General features: G+C 38.7%; 1 protein-coding gene across 5 annotated transcripts in view; it reads right to left on the reverse strand.

The window, feature by feature from the left end:
• The window catches only part of TSPAN9 (tetraspanin 9), a 250,407-nt gene that overhangs the window by 112,427 nt on the left and 112,354 nt on the right, over positions 1–25,626 (reverse strand). For 4 of the 5 annotated variants that reach the window (XM_051961046.1, XM_051961049.1, XM_051961047.1 and 1 more), the window contains one exon: positions 6,050–6,129. In XM_051961046.1, coding sequence (XP_051817006.1) covers positions 6,050–6,112 — 63 coding nt within the window. In that variant the 5' untranslated portion in view covers positions 6,113–6,129. Of the gene's footprint in view, positions 1–6,049; positions 7,161–25,626 lie in introns of those variants that run through there. The other variant, XM_051961044.1, reaches the window with a different exon arrangement.

The following is a 25,626-nucleotide window of genomic DNA, read 5'->3' on the forward strand; positions in this document are numbered from 1 at the left end:
TGTCATTATGCTGCCAACTATAATTTAAAGTGAATGGACATTTCTGGGTTGAAATACATAGTCAATACTATTCCAAGTGGCAAATGTGCTGCCCATACGCTGCTCCCCACCTCTCTCCACTCCACTCACTAATAGATCTGCATTGGACTTGGGGTAGAAACAATTGGGCTGAAATCTCAACTTACCACTTCTTAAACCATGACAATAAGTCCCAGGTGTTCAAAGAAAGGCCCCTCCAGCTTCAAGCCCTACCCCCAACATAGGAATATTTAAGTACCTTAAGCCACTTCTTAAGACTCCAGGCTCAGACTCAATTACTCTGAGCAGGAAGAGCAGAGCCAGATGGTCCTGGGGGGGATTCAAAATCCTGTTAGACCCTAAGGAAAAATCTAGAGTAATTCCCATTACTGGGAGAAATCCTTCGGATGGGTCTGATAACCACTGAGCTCCAAGAGCCAGGACTGTTCCTTACCTACACTATAAAGACCCAGAGAGCCAGGATGCATGAGGGATTGGAGGTGGGGGGAGGAGATTGGGAATGAAAACATAAAGAATAGTAACTACTAGCTGAATTTTAAACACTCAGTTCCCTTCCTTCTATATTGGGCACAATGGCTGTATACCTAAACTTGGCCAGTATTTTCCCATTTGTTCAAGGAGTTGGTCCTGGGAGGCAGGGCCCTAAGACAATGGATAGGCTGCACATTCCAGAAATAAGAAGTGGAGGAGAAAAAAGAGAAGTAATAATAGTTGGTCATCCAGATCCACCAATTCTACCCTACCTTCCAAAAGACCAAAAGCTACAAATCCAAACACTGAATTCATATCCTTGTAAATGCAAGGTCCCACTGATGAATACATTTCCCTTCTTGCTGGCAATCCAGAAAAATCAGTCACACAGATAAAGCTGAAGACTCTTTGGAAAACATTTAGACCAAGTCCTTCCCTAAGGAAAGAGGCTTAAGAGAGAAAAACCCTGCCCGGTGCCACAGAAAGCAGCAGAACCCAAGCTAGAGTTCAATAATCTTTTCACTACAACATCTTTCTCCTACCCTCCTTATTACTCTATCAGCTCTTCTGTTGGTCTTTCTTACTTCATAGCTCTGAATGCAATAAAACTGAGCTTGCATTCCCTGCTCAGAGCTACAAGGACACAAACTCATCCACCTCAATCCTCTGCTTGAGATGCCTTAGTCTCTCCTCTCCTCTCACTCTGCTATTTCTTTTGTTCCCAAACCAAACCATGAATCTTTTCTGCCACAGCACCCTCCCTTTTCCTGGACCCCCCTCCATGTTAACCCAATACCTAATATTCAAGCACCCCTCCCTTTAGGAAATTATACTTAATTTCATAAGAAGTGACCCACTTTCCCATGAATAACATCTTATTCCTTTCCCCCTACCATGTATCTCCCTATAGTACTTAAGGCAAAAAAAAATTACAAAAATAGTTTATCTTTAATACTTTGTATTTAAAGGCTACACAGTGCTTTGAATGCTCTCAAACAATAATGACCTAGTCTCAAAACTGTTTTTAATTACATAGAGAAATAAAGTTAGTAAGCATTCAAGTCAGAGAATTCAAGACACCTGAAATATGGTGGGGGAGGGAGAAAGAGAGAGGGAGAGAAGAGGAGAGAGGGAGAGAGAGAGGGAGAGGAACAAGGAAAGAGGGAGAGGGACAGAGATAGATGGGGGGACCCACAGAGACACAAAGAGAGACAGAGACAGAGTGGGGAGAGGGGGAGAGAGAAGGGAAGACGAGGAAAAAAGGAGGAAAGAGGTAGAGGAGGGAGGGGGAGGAAAGAAAGGAGGGGGAAGAAAAAGAGGGAGGGGGAGGAAAGAAAGAAGGAGGGGGAAGAAAAAGAGGGAGGGGGAGGAAAGAAAGAGGGAGGGGGAGGAAAGAAAGAGGGAGGGGGAGGAAAGAAAGAGGGAGGGGGAGAAGGGGAGGGAGGGAAAGAGAGAGAGACAAGGGAAGAGGAAAAAAGAGAGAGGGGGAGGAAAAAGAGGGAGGGGGAGGAAAGAAAGAGGGAGAGAGGGGAAGAGGGACAGGAGGAGAGAGAGAGAAGGGAGGGGGAGAAGGGGAGGGAGGGAAAGAGAGAGAGACAAGGGAAGAGGAAAAAGAGAGAGAGATGGGGAGAGAGAAAGAGAGAGAGAGTGTGAGTGTGTGTGTGTGTGTGTCTATTCCCTTTCCTTCAGGACAGACCTGGCTGGTCCCTATGCCAAAGCAAAATAGAGGAAGGTGAGGAGGGGAAAGGAATCTCTAAATACAGTAAAGGAAGAAATCCTGCCTGAGTTAGCCTTCCTTAATGAGAAGTGCTAGATGAAATGGTTCTTTGGCAATCTTGTGATTGATTTTATCAGCATGGATAACCTCCTCCACTGGCACAAACAGCAACTCCTCAACACCTCATCTTCTGTGATTCTTGACTATGTTTTTCCATAAATGCTTCATGAATAATCCAATCAAGATACAGATGGCCTTCCTCTCACTCTTTTAATTTCCTGAGGATACCAATGTGCCATTCACTTTATCTGTTCTGCCACTTTACCACAAGTAGTTCATAGAGTAATAGCTGCCTTCTCACAAAAGGAACTTAGGAACACAGGTGATAAATATGATGAAGATCTCTACATCTGGCCTGCCCATTATGGTACTTAATATTCTAAATGAAGTTATACATCCCAAACCGATTCCCAAGAAGCATCTGGTATGGTGGAATGAACACTGAGTTTGGAGTCAGGAGAGCTATTAATTTTAAAATTCCAATTCTGCTTCTGAGATCTTTCTTGATTTTCTCAGCTGCCAGTGCTACACCCCCAAAAAAATTACCTTATGTTTATTTTTTTATATATTTCTGCATGAATATATTACCTCCCTTAATAGTATGCAAGCTTCTTCAGGGTAGGGACTTTCATTTTGGTTTCTATTCATAGGGTTAAGCCAAGTTATTTAGTTGGTGATTAATAAATGCTTGCAGTTTGCTTGCTTACTAGCTTGGTTAACCTTGGCAAATCATTTAAATCTCTCTGAGCAGTCATTTCCTCTATCTGTAAAATGGGGATAATAATATCTTAAGTACAACCTCATGAGATCATTAATAAGGAAAAGTAAGTAAAGCATTTTGGAAACTGAAAACTTCCATATAAATGTCCAGTTATGATCATTATCATCCTGGGAAAATGGGAACTCATAAAAGACCATACCAAATACAGCCAGCAGGTGGGGGAGGAGTTACCCAGTGAACAACAAGCCAGATATAAAGAGAAATCAGATGAGAATCCACAAGAGAGTTTTTTCAAAGTATGGCCAAAAGTAATCACAATGCCTGCTCCTTTGCCCATGCATACAAAATGCTCTGAACCAAAACAGATGGGCAGAGAGATGTGGTACGCACGGGTAAAATAAAGAAACAAGACAACATTCTTTTAAAGCTGAACATATAAGAAAAGTATCAACCAATGTATGACTTACTCAGATCCTGGCAAGAACCAAATTTGATTGGAGGAACTGGCCCACAAGGGGGCTACAAAGCTACCAGAAGTTCCCCATTTTACTCTAGTTGCTTCCTTGATAAAATGCTAACAAGACCCAAATGATCTTCTAAGGTCCCTTTCCAGCTCTTATGGTCAATGAATTCTACAAATTTATGATATTCAAAACAAACAAACAAAACAAAAAACAGGGGAGAAGAGAGGAAGAAAAATCTCTGCCCCAGTTCCCATGAAATCTGAGCCTTTAGATTGTATTAAGAAACATTGCCCAGAGCAAGGAATACTCTACCATGGTCAGATCCTATCTGGGGAACTGTGGTCAGTCCTGGGTGCCATGTTTCACAAAAGACATGGATGAAGGAGAAAGCGTTTAGAGGAAACTCTTAAGGTAGCTTAAGAGCAAACATAAAAAAATCCACTGAAAGAACCAGAGATGCTAAGCTTGGGGACTAAAAGACTATTGGGAATCTGAGAGCCATTTGCAAATACTTGCAAGGCTGGTTCCACAGAAGGGTTTCAACTTGGTGTGCTTTGGCTCCAAGGGGCAGAACTGGGAGAAATCATAGAGGCAGAGTTTGTCTTCATATAAGAAAAAGTGGAATAGATTGTCTCAAGATATAGGGAATTCCTCCTCATTGATAGTCTTCAAATAAAGTCTCAGTGACCACCTAATGGGAATCTCACAGAGGGGATTATTGTTAAAATACCAGTTGGATTGTATCATCTCTGAGGTCTTTTCAATGTCAAAATTTTGTGACTCAGTGTCACATGGCCAGGAACAACTTAAGTCACCAGAAATATTCTGGGGAAAACCCACCCAAATGACACTGGACAATTCTTTCTACAGGGTGGAAAGCAAACCAATGATTTTTGCAGAAAAAAAGATAAAACAAAAATTCAGAGGTTCTACTGGCTTCAATCCTAATTTGGATTCTCTTTTGTTAAATGAAGCCTGCAATTAATGGAGACAAAAGCATAAAATGTCAAGAGTTGAAATGGACTTTGGAGATTATCTAATCAAACGCTTTCATCTTATATATTTGGAAACTTAAGGCCAAGAAAGGCTGGGCAAATCATTTGCCCAACTTCATACAATTCAATTCATGGGATGAGAACTCAGGTCTCTTGATTCACAGTTCACTGCTCTTCTGGCTATAGGGTATAGATAATGAGTTTCTCCCCCAACCCCTCACACTGCCTCCTTAATCCTCCATCCTTCTCATCCCTCTCACATAAGTTATTTCAGTAAAAGTGGGTCAGTTCAACACAGATACTGGCTGCCAAAGCACAGCCACCCCCTTCTAACTTAGCTCTGCCCCGTGACCATGAACTCAGCACTAACTTTCCCATGTCCCCAGTGATCATCCTGGACCCTGGGCAGCTGATATGCTCTAGCAGACAGGAGGAGACACACCCACTTTGGAGCAATATCATATATTTGCACTGACCTCCACTAGGTTGGGGGGAAGGGATGAAGATTTGGATGAAAGAGAACAGTAGAGATCAAGGAGAGAGAGAGGAGAGAGAGAAGTAAAACATGAATATGAGAAAGTTTTCAAATTTGCCTCTTTGGGATTTTTTTTTCTCTTTAAATAATCTCTATTCAAAACCACATGGGCACGACAGAGTGATTCCAGATCTTCCCACCCCACTCTGGCACCCTTGGTTGAAAATTATTTCTTTCCATGGACACTGCTCAGGCTGCCCATACACCACTGCAGTCCCTGGGATTCTTTCTCTCACTCTGCCAGGTCCTGAGACTCAATGAGAGGAGATTCCCGCCAGCTGGCTCCACCACCCGAATCCATTCCAAACCCTCAAAAGCAGAACCACACAATCACAGCACCCCCTCCCTCCCACACACATACACCTTCCACTATTCTCCCTCCTCTGCAATACAAAACTCAACACGGGGCACACATCAGAGCCAGAAAGACCCACTGACCCAACAATCTAGTGGCACCCTTTCAATTCGATCCAACAAAAATTCCTTTGGATTTGCATTTCTAGCTCTCTTTCCTCTCTTACCTCCCAAAATGATGTCAAAAATAAGCTTTGAAAGCATGACCCTCCCCTCGTAACCTCAGGAAAAAACCAACTTGCTCATCTTTTCAGGCATCAATGTTCAATTATGTTCACTAGTTTATAAAAATATCCCAGTAATGAGAACAGATGATACCTCTCCCTTTCCCCTTCTATGCTTCAGAGGCCCCACTTAAGTCCCAATAAGTATCTTCCCTAAGCTTAAGTCTATCTTTTCACCCCCTTCTTAAAGAGGATAGAAAACTTCAAGAGCTAATAAAAAAAAAATCCCATCTCTCCTAGAAGCCAAGTACAACTAGACCTGAGTAAATTAAGTCTCCATTCAAGCACCCACCCGGAGGAAGAGGGGAAAGAGAGGAGGGCGGTAGAAATGATTTAAAAAAAAAAAAAAACTTACCATCATTGTTCAGAGAAAGAAGCAATGCAGCAGAGGAGGGGAGTGGGGAGGGCAGTAGCCCCGGACTGAGGCAGGACGCAAAAGCAGAGGAGGGAAGTAGGGGCAGGTACTCACCCAAAATATCAAATTGAACAGGAACATCATGTATTTCAAACAGCAGAGGCAGCCTCTGGCCATGTTGCACTTCTTAAATTCTAGAAGGAAGACAAAGGAGAGGTCCAGGTAAAACACCACATACTTGCTGCCCTTCGGGGCATTGTACTTGTCCGTCTTCACTCCGGCTTCCGCGTGGCTCTGGCCCCGGGTTCGGGAACCCGTGGTACCATAGAAGGCGCCCGCAGTGAAGCCGCGGCCCAAGGGGCGGCCCGAGGAAGAGGGCTTGGCAAAGTCCGAGTCCTTGCTGTCCAAAGATGGACTCCGGTGGATCGAAGAATCCTCGCTACTCGACTTCTCCATGCTCGCGTTGTCCCCGGGGGGCCGCAGGGACTGAGGGCATCTCTCCCTGAGTGGAACGCGGTAGGGGTGCCGAACTCTGCTGGGCTGGGGGGCTTGGGCGAGGGAGGGGGGCTGCGGGAGAGGAGGAGAGGGGCAGGCTCCAGACTGAGGGCTCCCCTTGAGCCCCCTCTTTTCTCGAGGCTACACACTCCCTCTCCGGGAGGCTTCTCTAGAGCAGGCGTCCCTGCATTGCCGCTGGCTTGCTGATCTACCTTCCCAGCAGGACGCCCAGTTCACCGCGGGCCGGCCCGCTCCCGTGGGGGCTGCGGCTCCAGCCTACACGCGTCCCGCAGCCCTGACAGACTCATGCCTTCCCCTAATCTCGGGGAATCAATCAGTTCTGCATAACTTAGCTTCTTTTTCTTTTCTCTCTTTCAATTTTATTGCGTCTTCCAAAGCAAGTCAGTTCTCCCCTCTCCTTTCCCGTAAATGGGTCCACGCGTGACAGAGGGGCGCTGAGCCCCCGGTTTCTCTGGGCACCTCGCCCCGCCACGGAAAGCGACCACTTTTTTTTTTTTCTGGCTTTCTCGCCTCCCCCCTCTCCTGTTACTTTGCGGTAACCGCTCCTCAGCCCGTGGCCCTGGTTCTTGCCTGCTGCTAGCTCTCCGCCTCGCTCTCCCGCCGGTCAACGTGGAGCTGCTGGGGCTGAGAGCTCAGCAGCAGCTGCAACCTCTGGGTATTCCCTTAGAAATCCCTGACCTAACTATCAAGTCATAAATCGACCACCCCCACCCCCCACCACCCCCACCGCCATCCCCGGTCCCTCTGGTCCCACCCCCTGCTCTGCATCTGGCCAATCGGCATTGGCCTGTCCCGCGGTGGGGGGTGCCTCTCCCCCAAATGACACAATACCTTTAATAGGATTAGCTTCTGCTCTTTGCCTATACAAGTGCACAACCGAAAAATCTCTTAAATGTCAAGGGCTCTTTAGCTGTTGATGAACTGGAACTGTATGTAGGATCCCTGTCTCTATAAACATCAGAACAGGCTGAGAAAGTGAGGATGGGCTCCAAACGGCTCAGGGGAAGAGTGGGGGCCAGGAAGGGTACGGAAGAGGGGACCCCAAGCATGGGTCCGCCTCGGCCGTTGCTCTGCTGCACCTATGAGGCTTGGAAAAGGCCTCGCAGTTACATTCACAAGTCTGGAGTACACCTTCTCAATCCTCATGGGTCTGGGAGGTGATCCTGCAGAAGCACGAGGCTCGGGGGCATCGGTGATGTCCCAAGAATCCACTCTTGAGAACCCGTCTGCACACAGGGTCCACTCTGCTCCAGCCCCTGGGCATGCTCCTTCCGGAGGGGAATGCCGATTTCTAAGATGGGGTTCTGCAGCCTCCGCCAAGCTCACAGAGAAGCAAGGGGCCACTCCCAAACCCAAATAACCGACCGGGCTAGCTGTAATGGATAGTAAAAACCAAGCAAACTTTCTCCTTCCTCATAGGAATTCCCTTGTCCTTTTCAGGAAGACCAAGAGCTGAAGTTCCATAGGTGGATGGCCTGACAAAATGAGTATGAAAGAAACTTCTTGGATATCTGGGCTTGAGTCTTGGTTCTGACATTTCTGTCTGAACTGAGAGTCATTTAACTTTGCCAAGCCTCAATTCAGTTATTTACTATTTAAAAAATGGGGTGAGACCTAGGATTTCAGCAGTGTAGGAAATTTCTAGTATCAAAACCTCTCTACCAAGGTAGTTTAGGATCTACTCTACAACTTACAGGATGGCAGATTTAAGTCAACAAGCATTTATGGATGCCCTCTATTTGCCCAGTAGGGTAGATAAGAGCAGAAGTAAATATAGAATACCTGATTTGGAATTCAGTCTCAGCCACTTAGTAGCTGTGTGACCCCGGGCAAGTCACCTAACCCGATTTGCTTCATCTGTAAAATGAGCTGGAGAAGAAAATGGCAAACTACTCTAATATCTTTGCCAAGAAAACCTCAAATGGGTCACACATCTAAAATGACTCATCAACAACAAAATATACCAGGCACTGTGCTAAACACTAGCACTTAGCAGGGACCTTGGAGGTCACCTAATTCAATCACCTCATACTACAGATGAGGAAACTGAGACCCATCAAGATAAAATGAATAGTGCAACCTCATAAAGGTAGTAAAAGCTAAGATTCAAATCTAGGTCTTTTGACTCCAAATCTCTCCCTAATCCCTAAGACACTTGATAACAGTCTTATAAAATTGCTTAAGGAGATGAAAAGTGAAGTGATTTATCCAGGGACCCTCAGCAAGTATGCATGTGTTTCTGAGAAGATGGAGAGAGTATAGCACGAACCAATTCCTCTTAACTAGTACAGTCAACTTCTCCTCTACTCCAAACTGGCAAGCGGACAATACTTGCACTACCTTACCCCGACGGGGCTGTTGTAAGGATAATGCTTTATCTATAAATCTGAAAAGAATATATAAATGGTATGTTCTTGAAGCCATTAAATATTAGTGTTAGTTCTGTAACACTGGTCAGATGAAAGAAGTTTGCAATTCCCAGTGGATTGCTGCTGTTCAGTTATTTTTTAGTTTTGTCTGATTCTTCATGACCCCAGTTGGAGCTTTCTTAGCAAAGATACTGAAGTGGTTTGCTATTTCTTTCTCCAGCTCATTTAACAGATAAGGAAACTGAGGCAGATGGGATTATGTGACTTGCCCAAAGTCATAGAGTTAGTAAGAGTCTGAGACCAGGTTTGAACTCATGAAAATGAATCTTCCAGGCCTGGTGCTCTAACTGTCCCCTAGTTGGGGCCCATCCCATCATAAGCTATGTTTCTCATGAAGCTCAAGACCCCAAGAATTTATTCCCATAGAAGAGGACAAAGACTATGAATTCCCATCTAAAGAGATGTCATCCAGGCAAAGAGACAGCTAGAAGAAATGTCCCTTGGGAATTTGAAGTACTGGCTCCTTGCCACTCTTGGGACATTAGAAGCAGGGAGACCAATTAGGAAGCTATCATAATCATCCAAGCAAGAAGTCTGAATGAGGGTGGTGGCCATGGGAATGGAGAAAAGGTGACAGATATGCAAAACATTCTGTGGAGATAAAATCAATAAAACTTGGCAACTGATCAGATAGTGTGAGGAGAAGGAAAAATCGAGGCAGAATTTTGGGAAATGGAACCTTGGAAGAATAGCAAGTAGGTCATTATAGCTGAACCACAGCATGAATGGAGGGGAGAGTAAGACTTAAGAAGGCTAGAAAGGTAAGAAGGAGCCAGTAGAGAGCTTTAAATTCTACACAGAGGACTGTTATACTCAGTGAACAGAGGGAGTGACATAGTCAGAGCTACAATTCTGAAAAATCACCTTGGCAGCTGAGTGGCGGAAGAAATGAAGTGGATAAGAAACTTAAATCAAGGGACTTGATTATAAAGCTATTCAGTACCCTAGGCAAAAAGGCAGGAAGGGCACTAAGTAAAAAAAAGAGAGCACATATAAGAGATGTTGAAATGACAGAGATGACAAGATTTAGCAATGGATTAAATGTCAGATGAGAATGAGAATGAGGCATGAAGGTTGATACCAAAATTGCAGACTGACATGACTGAAAAGATGGTGGTACCCTCAGTAGTAAGAGAATCAATGATCAAGGCATGGATATTGTAGTCATTTTTTTCAACATAATATAAGATTGCTTTTTTCTTTTTCTTTTTCTTTCTTTTTTGGATGAAGTTAGTTTAATAACTTGACCAGGGTCATACAATAAGTGAATGTAGATTTGAATTCAGATCTAGAGCTAGCTGCCCTTCCAGATCACTTTTCTGAATAGTCCAGATCATTTCAGAGTTGTTTTGGGTTTTTTTCAAAAGGTACCTTTGTGTATGCAGGGAGAATTCTTGAGCAAACAAAAGATAGAGTGGATCATAAAAAATAAAACAAAGTTAGCATTTGCAAGAACAAAAAAAGTCAATGAAGCTATAATAAAGGGGACCGTTAACTGGGGAGGGGGGAAATCCTTGCAACAAATATCTGATAAAAATCTGTAAATCAAGATAAATAGGAAATTAAAATAAATATAAGAAAAATGAATAAAACATGATCCTTTACTTCATGAGGCATACAATACAGTTAGAGGGGAAAAGATACTTATGTACGTAAAAGTTAAATAGCATATTCAAGGTAGAATATTCACTAATCATTTATTCATTCAATAAATATTTGTTGGTTGTATTGTGAAATATACAAGGGGTTGGAAAAGCTAAAGTTTCTACCCTCATGGAGCTCCCAATATAGTATTCTGCTAAAATAAATGTCATATACAATAAGAATAATAAGACATTTAAATAGATGAATATATAAGAAGTAGTAAGGTTTGAAGGCTGGCCAGATTCAAATTTTAAACAAGAGGGAGAAGGAAAGCATTTTGGAAAATAGTAAAGACAGCAATCTGTTTCACACATATATAGCAAAAGATGAGGTAAGATAAAGAGAGACCAGATTTTGGAGATCTTTAAACACCACATATTAGAATTAAAGAATCAGTGAATATTAGAGCAAAAAAAGGGACCTTGGAGACTATTTCGCCCCACACCTTTATTTTACAGATGAGCCAGCTGAGACTCAAATCAGAAAAGTGATTTACTGAAGATCACAGAGTATTTGTCCTAAGTGGCAAAGGCAGCAGCTGAATTTATGCCTGGTTCAGGTACAGAAAACATCTTTAGGTGTAAATGTGTTGGATCCTATGTGAGCACCTAAGCACACAGAGAAATCAACACTGATCGAACACTAATGCAAGGGGATGCCCCTGGAAGTTCTTGAAAAGAAAGGGACATGATAAAACTGATATTTAAGGAACACAAATATGGCAGAGTTGTCTAAAGATGGATTAGAAAAAAAACACAACTAGGAAACCTTTGCAAGATATGAGGTGAAAAGAGAATGTTCAGAACTGTGGTGGTAATAGGAATAGAAAGAATCTGCCTGCTACTTGGGGATAGCTAAATATTTTTCCTTGTAGCCCCACCTCTACAGAGTCTGGATGAGAAAGAAATGATGAAAGAAAGAGCTATACCTGGACCCGAGAAATCATCTCTTCTCCACTCCCCACGGTGCCTGGGAAAACTGCAAGGAAGGGAACAGGCTCCTCTTACAAGGGCTAACTAACCTTGTTGTGAATGAGACACATCTTTCCATTTTTTTTTCCTTGTTAAAAGAAAAAGTGAAGTGAGTGGAGAATTCCCAGAGGAGAAGAAGAGAAGTGAATACCTGAAATCAGCATGCAACATCTCTCCTGGCTGGCAACCAGGGAGATGTGTGTTTCAGAGTAAATGCCAAACTTCCTCTCATTTTCCCTGTATTTCCCAAGAACAGAGAATTTCAAAAACCGTCAGTTGCATTCACTGACATGTAATAGGAGCGCAAAGATCATAATAACATAGAAAAAGGAGCTGTCAGCCATCTAGTTCAACCCCTTAATTTTAGAGATAGGGAAACTGAGGCACACGGAGATGAAGTGATTTGGCTGAAATTCGAACCTGAATCTTCAGACTCTAGAGACAGTGCCCTTTCCACTGAGCCATCATGCATCCAAACAATACAGCATTTCTCCCTTCTGCATTGGGTGTGCCTGTATTTGCATGTATATGTATAAGAGATTTTGTGGATGTATACATGTAGAGGTAATATGTACCTATACACACATTTATTGAGCATCTGCTCCATGATATTAGGCATTTTGATACTAGGCATTTTGAATGCCCTCCAGAGACCTGATTAGGTAAATAAGAAAGAGAATTGTCTATTCAAAACAGTACACAACCATTTATATGGTTGAGAAAATAAATATTAAAGGAAGAAGAGAATCCTTTGGACTTTGATCAGGGGAAGATTCACAGAAGAGATGGGTTTGGAGATGAGCCTTAAAGGCCAGGTAAGCTTTGAAACAGGCTTTGAATGAAACAGATGAAGGAACGCTGGCTATAGAAATGGAATCCCTAGGCAGCACCAATATTGGCTTTGCCAAGCACTATATCTAAGACCCTGGGCAAGTCACTTCTTAGTATCCCTGAGTCTTGTTTCCATTAACTGTGAAATCCTGATGATAATATTTATACCACCTATTTTACAGAACTGTTGTGGGAAAAGTACATTGTAACCCTTAAAGTACTCTACAAATATAAGTTATTATCTCAGTCTTGTTCCTACACTAAATTCCTACTAGAATGCTTCATCAATGTGTCAGGGCAATCCTACATTTTCAAAGGCAATAAAGTATGGGCTTTAAAGGTCCTCTTGAAGTGGAAAGGCTCTGAATAGAGACCAACAGTCTTCTAGGTTTAGAGACACTGATTACTCTAAGGTTGGCCACTAGGTGAAGAATTTTTGCAAGCCACAACTACCATAAAGGTACATGGGTAAACACTGTATACTGTAGGTATGGGAAACAAAAATGCTACTAAGGTAAGGTACTCATTTACCTCTTTCCTTAGCTCCAAAATATTCCCAACTAGGTCCAATGGCCAGGTAACTACTCTGATTTCTCTTTAATTAAGAAGACATTCTGAGAAAAATTTGGGGTTGTCAATCAACTGATCAATTAATAAACACTTATTAATGTCTAATTTACACCAAGCATTATACTAAGTGCTAGGAACACAAAGACAAAATAAAGTAAGTAGGGGCAGCTAAGTGGTGCAGCCCTAATGTCAGGAGGATCTCAGTTCAAATTTGAACTCAGACACATACTTAAGGCTTCCTAGCTATATGACCCTAGGCAAGTCACTTAACCCCAATTGTTTTAGCAAAAAATAAATAAATAAAGTAAGTAGTCTCTTTGCCCTCAAGAATTTCACATTCAATCAAGGGAGACAACATGTACATAAGTATTATATGTATGTAATATAACATTATATATAATATTTATATGTAATATATAATATATATAATACATATATATGTGTGTGTGTAACTTTTTTTTTTTGCTAAGGCAATTGGGGTTAAGTGACTTGCCCAGGATCACACAGCTAGGAAGGAACATGTGTGTGTAATATATATATATATATATATATATTCCCATCTAACTCAGAGATTGTGGTTTTCTAAGACTCTTCATTAGTCCACACATTCCTCCTTGACTACAGTTTGATTAAAACATGTTATCTAAAACACTTTCCACACTAACACATTGTTGGTAGAGTGTGAGTGATTCAACAATTCTGGAGAACAATTTGGAATAATACTCAAAGATGATCAAACTGTGCATACTCTGATTCAACAATACAACTACTAGATCCATATCCCAAAGACATAAAAAAGGAAAGGAACTTATATGTACAGAAATATTTATAACAGTGCTTTCTGTGATGGCAAAAAATTAGAAATTGAAGGAATGTTCATCAATTGGAAAATGGATGAACAAATTGTAGTATATGAATGGATCAGAATACTATTCTGCTATAAGAAATGAAGAGCAAGATGATTTCAGAAAAACCTGGAAAGATTTACATCAGAACCAGAAGAACACTATATACAGTAATTATGTATTGTATACAGTATATTGTATACAGCATACAGTAACAGTAACTATGACTGACTTAGCTCTTCTCAGAAATACAAATGATCCAAGAAAATTCCAAAACATTCATGATAAAATATGCTATCCACATCTAGAGAAATAACTAATGGGGTCTGAATGTAGATTGAATATATTATTTTCATCTTATATTTATTGTGGATTTTTCTTTTCTGTTTCTTCATATACAAAATATACTATTTAAAAATAAATAATTTCTTAAAATTATCTTTACATGTAATTAGAAAAAATAAAATACTATTAAAAAATAAAAACCTTCCCAAACTAACTTACTTCTTTATTCTCTTCTCTCCAGCTATACATCTCTTACTGCATCTAAAGAGCTTTCTCCTGAGCATAAATCATAAAGCCATATAATCTTATGCCTAAAAAAAAGTCTTTCTAGATCAGGAATTCTTAACCTCTTTGTGTTACAGGTCCCCATGGGCAATCTAAAGAAAGCCTATGAAACTCTTACCAGAATAATGTTCTTAACTACATAAACTAAAATAAATGGGATTTCAAGAAAAACCAAAGGTAAGTGAAAATTATAGTGTTGTTTTTAAAACTCCAAGTTCACAGATTCCCAGAAATCTAGAAATGGATCTGGATCCCAGATTAAGATGTCCTGATCTTAATCCACCACTTCATTTAACAGAACAAGAAAGTTAGCCCAAAACAGGTACTCTTTGGCCATTCTTTGGCAAAAGAAGGACAAGGATCAGAACTCCTGGTACCCAGTCAAACATTCTATTACCACATTCACTCTGTCTCTCATTTAGACCCATCCAGACCATGAGATCCCCTGAGTGCAAAGACCTCAAATTCCTCCTTTTGCCATACCCTCCCCACTACAGAAATCAGTCAAAATTTTTGCACAAAAAAGTGGCTATTCAAATATTTCACTGATATCCAAGATGAGTCAACGAATGGAAAAACTGAATGAAGTCAGCCTAAATTAGGGCTTGACATTGCAATAAAAGGAATTTAAGTTACAGATGATTGAGAATTTACTTCCATACTGAATATTTGGTACATAGGAACAAACACATATATGAGAAACACATCATAAAAAAAGAAAAGGACTTTCCCATGCAAATACTGCCCCTATTCTCACAATAGAGGCCTTTGGGGTTCTGCAAGCTGCTCTAGCAACAGAGTAATCACAAAGCAAGTCTTTCACCAAAAGGAGCTTTCTCCGCCTTGCTGAAAGAAGAGGTGGTATGATGGATATCCCTTTCAGGCTGCCAGCTTCTCTTACTATTTACATAGATTCATTAATCAAGGCATGATGATGAGGGGTCTCCTGTTTGCTATGGAAATAAAGCCTCCCTAAAGGCTTTCTACATACACCTACCATGGGAAAAAATGTTTGGACCAATGCTTAAGGAGGTTTAGAGACAGAGCAAAGTGATGAAGTGGAAAAAGCACTAGACCTATAATAAGGAGCCCAGAATTCAAATTTCAGCTCTGATTATGATGATGATATATATGTTATGATGATGAGACTCAGTATTCTGAGATTCAGTATTCTGCTCTGTAAAGTAGAAGTAGTAATAATTTAATTACCTATTCTACAGTGTTGATATGAGGAAAGGGATTTGCTTTAAAAAAAAAGTACTATGTAAATGTTTTATTATAGGTGTACAAGGGTAGAATTAGCCAGAACAAATGAAGTTATGAGCTGAAGCACAAAGGAATGAAGTAGACCAAATGAAGAATTAATTTCTCAGGTGACTTACACAATGGCCAAAATAACACTGAGAAACCCCAGAACTTTGGTTAAAGTTGAAGTTACCAACTGTAACTTCAAAGGCCTGATGGTAAGATATGTCTCACTGCCAAAGGCATTGCTTTTTGGCAGACAGGTGGTGGATAACAGATTTGAAATGAGACATTTTCAGACATGGCTAATATATTGATTTATTTTGCTTGAGCATACTTACTTGTTATAAGTATTCTATTAGAAATAAACAGTGAGTCATGGGAAAGCAACAATGATACTAAGAAAAAAGAAAAGAATATTAATTTTTAAAAGAAAGAAAAGGAATTTAATTTTTCAGCTGGGAATGCTAGAGTGGCTTTTAAAAGGAAGCAGAAATATCTCCTCCAGAACATGAACCAGACGGCTCTTTTGTATTCCTAGGAGCTCCTGAGTCCCACTTCATACCACATTCTCTAGTTCAGTCAGAAAATCATATCTAATCCTTGAGTAATCTAGGAGTTGCCTAAGACCTCCAGTTGTAGATGCAAAAAAGATGTCAGTGTTTGAGAATATTAGTGAAAGTCATAATAACTTTGTGAGGAAAACAGAGAATAGATGCAGTTACTCAAAAATGCTAATTATCCCAGGAATCAGTTTAATGGTTGACCCTGGTATTGGAGGAAGCACAATAATAGACATGAACCTCAGGGTTCCTATCAATGCCTGGAGCAAAAGAATTCTAGTTTCAATGAAGCAATTGGTATGAATGATTAAAAAGTATGTGTGTGTGTGTGTGTGTGTGTGTGTGTGTGTGTGTGTGTGTGAGAGAAAGGGAAGAAAAAGATACTTTGTGTATGAGGATATTTGAGAACCTGGAAATTTGGAACATGGGAGCTATTGCAATTCTATGTGATTATACAATAAAGGGAGAGAACCCATGAACAAAGAAAAAGTTGAAATTATAAGCAAAACAAGTGATGGGGAAGTTGAAGAGACAGCCAGTATAAGTCTATAATAGAGGAAATGGCAGGTCCTTGAATGGAAATTTGTGGAATTAGGCCCCCAAATTAAAATAATTGAGACTGATTGAAGGCTTTTACAATTCTTAGAGTAGAAACAGTATTATAATGATTACTATAGTCTCAACCACATTGGCAAGTCAGCAAGAACCAGAGGAAGAAATAAAGCTCCTAGACCTCTTTGTCTTTAGTGAGTGGGGGGAAGGTTGATGAACTCTTTGTCCAAAGGCTGGATAAAAGTTCTAAGTTCAGCTTAATGTTTCTTTGATTTTTGAACGAGAACAAGGTTTTTAATTCCAGAAGTGTCTCAAATATGTAAGGACAAGAGCTGTTCACTATGAGAAGTCTAGTCCTCACTGTTCCTCTACAAATGCTAAATGAATTTCCTTGCAGCTGAGAAATGTAGGTCTCTAAAGAGTGTCTGGTGGCTCATTGTTCTGCTCACTGAGCATAATGCTAAGGACAGTAGTAATTAGTTTAATTTCCCATCTAGGTCAATTGGTATTGTGGAGAGAAAGCCAGCCTTGGGGTCACAAGATCTGGATTCAAATCCTGATTCTAACACTTAACATCTGTATGATCCAATGCTTTTCATCTTTCCCTGTCTCCAAATAACTCTCTAAAATTCTAAATTATCCATGAGTTGTTCAACTACATGGGGATATGGAACTTCCTCAACATAAATTCCTTACATCAAGAACACGGATGAATCAACATTAATAAAAGGCAAAGATAAGCCAATAATGGGGCAGGGGGAGGGAGAACACCTAAATTTGGAGTCAGAGAACATGAGTTCAAGTCTGTTGGCCACTGAACCTTGTGACACTGAGAAAATCACTTTCCTTCTTTGGGTCTCAGTTTTCCTCAAGTGTGAAATAAAAGAAGTTAAATTAGATGATCTCTGAGTTCCCTCCCAGCCCTAAACCTTCTGTATCATCTTTATATAAGTTGCAGGCACTCAAAAATGTTAAGTGAATGTATAAATGAATAAATCATTAGAACAAATGTTCATAAACCTTCAATGACTCACATGTCTATAAAATCAAGTTCAATCTTCTTATCTTAATATTCAAGGTGTAAGGAACACTCATCACTGGCTCCTAGACTCCATGGCTATGGTCGAATACCACCTGACATCCCATCTTCTACAGGAAGCCTTTCACCATCTCCCTTGATTCTCAATTACCTCAGTTTTATCCTATATATAGCTTGTTTGTCTGTAGTTCACATATTGCCTCCCTCATCAGTCTGAGGTCCTTGAGAACAGAGACTTTTACCTTTCTTTCTATCCCCAGTCCTTCACACATTTTTTTTGTTTGTTGTTTTGTTTGGGGGTTGGTTTTTTTTAACAGTGGTTTGCCATAGGATAATGATTATCATAGTAACCATAGAAATAAAGAAAGGAATGGAGAAATATTTTGAAGATTACATATAAATCAGTCATAAACATTTATTAAGTACCTATTATAGGCCAAGAAGGGTAGCTAGGTGGGACACTGGATAAAACACCAGATCCGGAATCAGAAAAACTTAAATTCAAACCAAATTGAATACACTTTTGCTAACTGTGGACCCTGGGCAAATTATATGTGAACTGAGCAGTTGTCTCTTGTGAACTTTAGCACTGAAATTTCTTCAGTTGTGAGTTCATGAAAAAAACTCTGTGTCTGTTCTTCTTATACCCTACCTTTGTTCTTTGGAAAATAGAAAAATTAGCTAAGTGATGTCAGAACACTAAGGATAGTGCAACACAAGCCCACCATGATATATGGAAACATCTTGTTTAAGATTGATCCTGTTCACAAAATGAATTTTAGGACTCCATTCAGAATGCCCAAATAAGCAAAACTGGCAACACATTGAAACCTGATGCTCCCAAACTAAAGGGAATCAGAATGAATTGTACTAGGCTCGGAAAACTTTATTTCTAATTCCTTTAATAAGATTTACCTTAAGTTGGCTCTTTTTAACAATGAGGTGATTCGATTCCAATAGATTTGTGATGGAAAAAGCCATCTGTATCAAAGAGAAGACTATAAAGACTGAACATGGATCACAGCATAGTATTTGCACCTTTTCTGTTGTTGTTTGCTTAGTTTTTTTCTTTCAAATTTTCCCCGCTTTTGAGCTGATTCTTCTTGTAAAGCATGATAAATGTGGAAATATGTTTAGAAAAATTACACATGTTTAACCTATATTGGAAGGCTTGTTGGAGGGAGGAGAGAAGAGAAGGAAAAAATTGGAATACAAGGCTTTGCAAGGGTAAATGTTGAAAACTATCTCTACATGTATTTTGAAAAATAAAAAACTATTATTAATTTTAAAAGATTTACCTTAGATTATTCAGAATATAATTTCTAAATTTACATAATCTCTTTTTTCTTATATCAAGCCCTAGAAAACATCAGGAATATGTGCAGATACAGAGTAAAAAGGAAATAAAGAAGATGATGCTAGGAACCACACCAATAGATTGTGGTACAAAAAGTGAGATAGAAAAATACTTTGGATTCAGATGTGGCATCCCTTTTACCCTAAGCAGCCACCCTAAAAAAAGTAAAAAAAAAAGAGCCAATGTTAAATTAGGGGTTGAGAGAGCAGTGAAGATTAAGAAAACAGTAAGAGAGGGAAATCCTTGGAGCTGCATTTAAGATATCCTACAAAGCTAGCAGGTAAAGAAGAAATGTCAAGAAAGGCTGAGAAGCTAAGCCCTAAGGTCCAGGGCTGGATTCTTTATTCTTTACACAATAAAGAAGATTAAAGGAGGTTACCTTCCTTTAAAAAGGTACACTCTATCTAAAGAAACATCTATATATACAAAGAACCCATTACAAGAAAAACTATAATTATAAATAGTTAAATTATGTTTTTCAAATTAAAAATACCAATTACAGAGAAAAGAAAGGACACTATTGGTTGGAATATAGAAAGCTTCAAGAAGAACTGAAAAAAGACTTGGGACTAGAAATATGGGCAGGACTCTTATAAAAGAGAGAAAGGAAGGAATGATACTAGCAAAGTTAGATCTGATGGACTTGAAGAAATAGAACTACATGTCTGACTTTATCTAGAAAATTATGTACAATAAGATTGTATGAGAAAAGACAGACTACAGTGCTGTAAGTAGAGGGTGGTGATCCAATTAGGAAGTCCTGAGTTCTAGTCCTAGTTAACATATCCTAGTTGTGTGACTATGGACAAATTATCCTAGGCAATTCTTCAAGGGTCTAAATTACATCCAAGTCACTTTTCTACACTGGTGGAGGGATTTTCCACATTGGGATTTCCCCACAAAATTGAAATTGCTGATCCAGGATAATAGTAGCAAGAGAGGAGAAAGAGGAGTATGGGGTCGGGGGGAGTGGAGAAAGGGCCCAAATGGAAAATGTTATCTGAAGGGAAAACTATGGAGATTGAATGCAGATTGGTACATACTATTTTCACCTCTTAAAAAAATTTTGTTTGCTTTTTATTTCTTCTTTTTTTCCCTTTTGTTCTGATTTTTCTTTAACAATATGACTAATATGGAAATATGTTTAAAATGATTGTACATGTATATCCTATGTCAAATTGCTGTCTGTCTTTGGGGAAGGAAGAGATAAGGGAGTGAAAAAGAAAAAAAAAATTGGAACTTAAAATCTTACAAAAATGAATGCTAAAAATTACATATAATTGGGAAAATAAAATAATACTAAATTTTTTTTAAAAAGGAAAAAAGAGCCCAAATAGGGGAGGCCTAAGGTAGGATAAGAAGCTTAGACACAATGCTAGAAGCAACAAAGCAAAATTATAGATGGAGAGAAAGACCAAATAGAAGAAGGTAAGACAGACTGGAGAGAAGTAAAAGAAAAACCAGGAAAAGAAAAGAACAAAATCAGACTCTCCCAGAAGGCAAAGAAGCCTTGTCCTTCTAGAACTGCTTACCCTTTTGGCATTTAGGTGGAAGGAAGGGAGCAATCATGGCCTGAACTCCTGAATGCTCTGCCTATTCGCCTGTCCAAGTCAGGGATTAATCCAGCCTCTGTGACTTTGGGGCAAGGTGCTACACCACAACATCCATCAACACTGGGTCAATTGTTATTACTGTCAAACTCCTAGGAAAGTCAGGAAGCAGAAGGCAAAGTGCAGAAAGGAAAAGCATACACCTGCCCAAATACTCACACACAAACACCCACATGTACACATACTAGAGGCCTGGGGAGAAAACCTGATCTTTATGAACTACAGCAGATGGTTGCAGAGAGGAAGAGATAAGGTCAGCTTGCCTAACCCAAGGAAATGTGATGAATCTCAAAGTTTAGCACAATGCATCAGTGGGAAATTTGCAGCACTTCCCAAAGTGGACAATTTTATGCTAATAAATGTTTCTCCCTGATCCAACATGTAGTCTTATTGCAAGGCCACTTGATATACCCACGATGATGGCTGCCTCTTAAAATTTAGAGGTGGAAAGAGTGTTGGATCCCCTTCCATTTTTAGAAAAGGCTAGGGAGGCCCAAAAAAGTAAAGATCACTTTGTTAAAGTCCAAAAAGTGTTGCACCACAGATAAAAAATTCAGACCATAATCTTCAGATTTAGGAACAACAGCAAGGTGTTCTAGAATGGTTCAAGAGACAAAATGAGAACTATGAAAGAACATAAACAAAGATTTATGGACTAAAGTCAGACTTTATGGACTAAATAGCAGAAATAATGAGCAGAAGAAAAAAATATGAATTCATGATGGCAAATATCTCCAAAGATGAAAAAGGGAAAATAATCAATTAGGACTATAAATATACAATCTAAAAGAAAAAACAAAAAGTATAGAAAAGTAAACTTATGATCATTGCACATGCAAAATATTGACCTTCAAAACAGGGTTCCTCCCCAGATGCCCATCAATTGGGGATTAAGTGAACAAGTCATAGTGTATGATTGTGATAAATACTGTTGTGGTATAAGAAATGACAAATAGGGTGAGTTCAGAAAAACCTGGAGAGACATGAACTGATTCAGAGTGAAGTGAGCAGAACCAAAAGAACATTGTACACAGTAACAATAATATTGTTCAATGATCAACTGTGAATGATTTAGCTATGCAAAAAATTACAATGATCCAAGACATTTCCAAAGGATTTATGATGAAAAATATTATCCACCTCCAGAAAAAGAACTCATAGAATGTGGATATAGATGGAAAGATACTATATTTTAATTTCTTTAGTTTTTTTGGTAGATTCTTTATGTTTGTTTTCTTTTACAGCAAGACTAATATGGAAAAATGTTTTAAATGACTATACATATATAACTATATCAAATTTCTTGTCTTCTCAATGAAGGGGGAGAAGGGAAAGAATTTGGAATCTCAAAATTTTAAAAACAAATGTTAAAAAAAATTTATGGTGAAACTCCTTTCCTATGAATTTAGCCTGCCTTACGGCATCGAGGGTTCATTAGAAATCACCCACCTTATGGCAGCAGGATTTAGTTTGTCTAATGGCATCTTCTCCCTTGTCACTGATGAATTCCAAAGGGAACTTAATCTTTGTCTTTTCCTTTGTTAATGGCTAAAACTCCCTTTTGGAATTTAAGCCCACCAGGCAATGACATCATAATTAAATCTTTGCCTCTTGAATTGGAAAAAAAAATTGTTTTTACATGTATTTGGAAAAAATAAAATAATAATTAAAAAAAAAAGAATGACAAGGATTCCCCCAAAAAATGGCAAATCAAAAAACCCAAAGACCATAAGACAAGAGATGATAACAAAACTGCTCAGAACTCCTAGATACAGTAAACAAAGGAATAAATCGAAAGTAAAGGCATAAAAAAAGTAAAAATGAAAAGCTGGAATTAATTTTGTATCAGGTAAATAAAAAAAAAACCAGGAAGTATAATTAAGCTATTAGAAAAAAACAAAAATTAACATCTAAAATATAAAGAAATATTTTAAAAGGAAATTAATTGTTTGGAACACAGACAACAAAATACTATGAATGTTAAAGCATAAAAATGCTCCAAATACCTAAGTATCTACATTCAAATAGGAAAATAAGTGGAGCTGCAAAAAGACAAAAATGATAATACAATAAGAGACTACTATTGCTCTCTCACTTTTGAATAACTCTAACAAGGAGATAAATTAAAGAGAAGACATAGAATTAAACTGCTATAAAAATCAGAATTTAGAAGATTTGTGTATGAATGGGACTGCTAAACAATATACATATTTCTCTACAATACATGGAACATCTTCAAAAACTGATTATGTATTTGAAGATATTAAGAAAATGAAATAAAATGTAAGAATGCAGAAATAGTAAGCACATCCTTTAAAGACGGAGACACAATGAAAAAAGGAATCAGTTCAGTGAATAATAAATTATATAACAAACATTTGAAAAACATATAATAAACATGAAATAAACATGTAAAATTGTACAACAAACATATGACATTATATATTACACATATGAAAGTTCAAAATTACTAATAAGAGAAATGTAAATCAAAACAACCTTAGGCTTCACTTTATACCCAGCAAATTGGCAAAGATGATAAAAGAAAAGAACAGTCAATGATGGAGTGATTGGGAAAAGATAGGCACACTAATATATTATTGTTGGAACTATGAAATTAGTACAGACACTTTTAGAAACTTTATTTTGGATTAATATAAGTAAAAACAGATAAAAAGTCCCCATCCTTTGACCTAGAAATTCTAATTGTTAGGCATATACCCCAAGAAGGTCACTGACTAATAAAAAAGCCCCACATTTTCTGAATAGGTTACAGGGGAAATTTTAGCATTGTGATAATAAAAGATGTCAATAAAAATGTATTAAAAAAAAAAAGATTTGCTGTATGTGCCAAAATGTTTGTGGCAGCCCTTTTTGTAGTGGCTAGAAACTGGAAAATGAATGGATGCTCATCCATTGGAAAATGGTTGGGTAAATTGTGGTATATGAATGTTATGGAATATTATTGTTCTGTAAGAAATGACCAGCAGGATGAATACAGATTGGACTGGTGAGACTTACATGAACTGATGCTAAGTGAAATGAGCAGAACCAGGAGATCATGTCTGTCTTTAGAATGGTAAAAGCAAGCAAGGGACTGTAAAACTGTGCGTACCCTCTGATCCGGTTGTATCAACAACAATACTGTATAAGGATGTATTCTGATGGAAGTGGATTTCTTCGACAAAGAGAAGATCTAATTCAGTTCCAATTGATCAAGGATGGACAGAAGCAGCTACACCCAGAGAAAGAACACTGGGAAATAAGTGTAAATTGTTTCCATTTTTGTTTTTCTTCCCAAGTTATTTTTACCTTCTGAATCCACTTCTCCTGTGCAACAAGAGAACTGTTCGGCTCTGCACACATATATTGTATCTAGGATATACTGTAACATGTTTAACATGTATAAGACTGCTTACTACCTGGGGGAGGGAATGGAGGGAAGGAAGGGAAAAGTCGAAACAGAAGTGAATGCAAGGGATAATGTTGTAAAAAAAAAAAAATTACCCAGGCATATGTACTGTCAATAAAAAGTTATTTTAAAAAAAAATTTGGAAGACCAGATCTGTTACTTAGAGTTGCAAACCTAGCACCTCCCTAAGAATCAATGTTCTCACTGTAAAGAAAAATTCAACTAAAACATCTTTAAGGCATTTTCCAGATCTAACATCAAGTATTTGATATTTTAACATTGCATCTTGAAGCAATCTCAAAAAGAAATACATCCTTATCCGCCTCCTACCCACAACCTCATCACCATTTTAAAATTTAATCTATCAAGCATTTATTGAACCAATTACAGGTCAAATTGTATAATTAACTAGGTAATATTGGAGATACAAAGTAATCTAATATCTGAAGTTTTTGTCTTCAAATTAGCTTTAAATCTCTTTGAAAAAGCTGGGTGAGATACCAGAAATATAGTGAATTACAACAGAAAGATCTAAATTCTAAATGATCTAAATCTAAAATCTAAATGATCTAAAAAAAGGAATGGATCTAAAAACATAAAAAGAAAATAAAACAATATCTTTATCTTCATTGTAGAGACCCTATGGAAGAAAGACTTGAATTGAGTCTCTAAAGCTGAAGGATTTGGGGCGGGGGGGGGGGGGGGAGAAGGAGAAGAGGGGAAATGTGAGGACAAAAGGAAGACATGTCAGGATGAAGAACAAAAACAAAAACAAAAACCTTTCTACCTTTTTTCTACCCAGTGTTTTCATACTTCTACTGTAATGGGCAAGGCTGCTGTTATTTTTCCAATTTTACAGATGAGGAAAGAGTCGATTCAGAAACATCAGGAGACTTGTGAGAAGTCAAAGAGCAGATCAGAACCAGTTTGTCTGAATCCTCCAATCCAATATCCCATATTTCTTCCTACCCCCATAACTGTTGTTGTTTATACTTCATTCTTGTACATGAATTGTATTTGAGAGAGGAAACTTGTGTCTGTTGTCTTGGAATATCTACAGAATAAATATTTGGTCCCTGCCTATAACATTGTTTTGTTTAGGTTAAATATGTGCAATTCATGCTAAGCAAAAAAAAAAAAAAAAAAAAAGCAGGGGGAGGGGACACCAGGAAGAAAAAAAACAAGCAAATTAATAACAATAACAAAACATGAAAAGGATATGCTTTGATCCACATTCAGTTGCCATAATTCTCTGGATGCAGATAGCACTTTCCACAACAAGTCCATTGGAATTGCCTTGAATCATCTCAGTGTTGAAGAGAGTCAAATCCATCACAGTCAATCGTCACACAATCTTGTTGCCCTGTACAATGATCGCCTGGTCCTGCTCATTTCACTCAGCATCAGTTCATGTAAGTTTCCACAGGCCTCCGTGAAATCATTCTCCTGATCATTTCTCACAGAACAATAATATTCCATAACATTCATATACACAATTTACCCAGCCATTCTCCAACTGATGAGCATCCACTCGGTT

Source organism: Antechinus flavipes, chromosome 5, assembly GCF_016432865.1.
Source record: "Antechinus flavipes isolate AdamAnt ecotype Samford, QLD, Australia chromosome 5, AdamAnt_v2, whole genome shotgun sequence".
NCBI lineage: Eukaryota > Metazoa > Chordata > Mammalia > Dasyuromorphia > Dasyuridae > Antechinus > Antechinus flavipes.